The 2,170-nt window shown below is 54.5% G+C and overlaps 1 protein-coding gene across 1 annotated transcript; it reads right to left on the bottom strand.

The window, feature by feature from the left end:
• Window positions 1–534: 534 nt before the first annotated feature.
• Window positions 535–2,164, bottom strand: PEX12 (peroxisomal biogenesis factor 12). Its single transcript, XM_010137288.1, has 3 exons — window positions 1,766–2,164; window positions 760–1,134; window positions 535–622 (listed from the first exon to the last, which is right to left on the bottom strand). Exons 1-3 carry the CDS (start codon window positions 1,936–1,938, stop codon window positions 535–537), a joined length of 636 nt encoding a protein of 211 aa, XP_010135590.1. The 5' UTR covers window positions 1,939–2,164.
• Window positions 2,165–2,170: the final 6 nt, after the last annotated feature.

Below are 2,170 nucleotides of genomic sequence, written 5' to 3'. Positions count from 1 at the left end.
CACGTGGGTTCTGTTAAGGAGGTACGGAAAGCAGCTCAGTGCTAACATACTGATGGTGAAGAGCATCTAAATGAGCCAAGAACGCGGCGTAGGTTCACTGGACAGTTTTTAAGAGACTTGCAAAGTCCAGCTTTGGGTATCTCCAGTGCTGCTCACTGCATGAAGCAGCAGCAGGAGGTGTCCTGAGTGCAGGTGTGACACCTGCCTGCAGGAGCCACAAATCGGAACGCGGGCCCACACATGGGTTTAATAAAGCTGGTGTTCTCTGAAATAAACTTTGTCCCTCTTCAGACCATCATGGCTTTAATAAGACTCTTACAGTTAAAAAGAGAAACAGGAATGTTTGAGCAGCCGATAACCAGAACCAGAATTTGCAAAGGCAACGAAACTCTGATGTCCCACCAGTTCAGAGGAGCTCTGGAGCTCCCTGGTGAGCTGTGATGGTCCACGGTCTCCTGCGGGACTTAAGAAGGTGCAAACCAAGCTCTTTGCTGCCCAGCCTCAGCCATAGCTCTGCGAGGGTGGGCAGGCCCATCAGCTCTCGGGCGAGTACAGCTTGACAAGGTGCTGCAGCTCGGAGGCGTAGCCCGTGACGGGGCAGCGCTGGTGAGTCTTCACGTAACTGTAGACACAGCGGTAGCAGAACACGAAGCCGGATGTGGACAGGGCCGTGGCGTTGACGCGGATTTTGCGGCACAGAGGGCACAGGGTCTTCAGTTTGGGTAGGAGAGCTGCGGCAGCCTCGTGGTCGAGGTGCACCGGGGGTGGAGGAGTTGGGAGGCGTAGCCCGTGACGGGGCAGCGCTGGTGAGTCTTCACGTAACTGTAGACACAGCGGTAGCAGAACACGAAGCCGGATGTGGACAGGGCCGTGGCGTTGACGCGGATTTTGCGGCACAGAGGGCACAGGGTCTTCAGTTTGGGCAGGAGAGCTGCGGCAGCCTCGTGGTCGAGGTGCACCGGGGGTGGAGGAGTTGGGAGCGCGGTCAGAGATTTGATGGTCTCTTGGTTTTCTGAGGAGTACCACCAGTCCAGGAACTGGAGGAAGAACACGCTGACGGACAGCCCGGTGGACAGGGAGAAGGCAATGCCCCCCAGTGCCTTCCTTGCTACTGACTGCACTTGTGTTTTAAGGCTGTAAAAGAGACAGAAAATAGGGAGAAATTGTTACTGTTGCACATTTGTGCATCTGCAAACCACGGCCAAAAGGCCCTGGGCAGTAAGTCACCGCGTTACGCAGCTTAATGCTGAGGTTAATGTGCCCCACGTTTGTCATGAGGCACCTGGTAGGACATTTCTCTCAGATCCTTTGTGTTTTAAGGAAGCTTTACGTCCTCTTTGGTTCATAAGTCTATATGGGAAGAGATTGGATTGGGGGGACCTGGACCACAGCGTGCTTCACTCATGGATCATTGCCTTACAGAACATTAAGCATGGTCATGACTAGCTGCTGCCCTGAAAAATCTGAGTTTGTTGCAGTCTCCTTCCCTTGTTGGAGAAGGGCAGGTGAAGACCGAACAGGATAAATGCTGGCGTGCCACAAAAGGCCCCCAAACACAGCAATTTTATTACCATAAAATCCCGTGCAGCTAATCCCTGCTACTAGTTTCCTTATTTACACTAAAGACACTCCTTTTTGGAGCACGTTTTGCCAGAGGTAAACCGCATCTTGAAGAATTTCTGGAGAACAAGACTGTTTTACCTGCAGCACCACCTCTAAATGAACACCCCTGCGGCAGCCCTGGAGAGCAGCAGCTCGGACGTACCTGTGTGTTTGGCTGGAGGTGGCTCCAGCCCCTCTCTCCTCCAGGGCCTGCACATCCTCTGCGGTCAGCCTGACGAGGCGGACGCCGGCCAGCCGCAGCATGGGGGAATGATGCTGGGCTTTCCCGAGGATGTAGCTCAGCTGCTGGATAAGAAACCAGCCCTCCCAGGTCATGTTGACAAAGGGGTAGGCAGCTAGAAAGGCTTTGTAAAAGCGCTTCCAGGACGACGAGGGAGGGTGGATGGAGTACTCGTCCTCTTCCCTCAGGCTGGACACCAGTTTCTCTAGCTTTCCTTTCAGGTAAGGAACAAGAACCAGCAAGAGGAGAGACTTCCAGTGGTGCCTCTTGGGCAGGCCAGCGGTGGCCAGCGGCTGCTGTCCGCCGGCTCGGCTCGGGATCCTCTTC

This window comes from Buceros rhinoceros, unplaced genomic scaffold (genome assembly GCF_000710305.1).
Source record: "Buceros rhinoceros silvestris isolate BGI_N320 unplaced genomic scaffold, ASM71030v1 scaffold28265, whole genome shotgun sequence".
NCBI classification, from domain to species: domain Eukaryota; kingdom Metazoa; phylum Chordata; class Aves; order Bucerotiformes; family Bucerotidae; genus Buceros; species Buceros rhinoceros.
The sequence above is the reverse complement of the archived record's forward strand: the minus strand, read 5'-3'. Positions and strand labels throughout refer to the sequence as shown.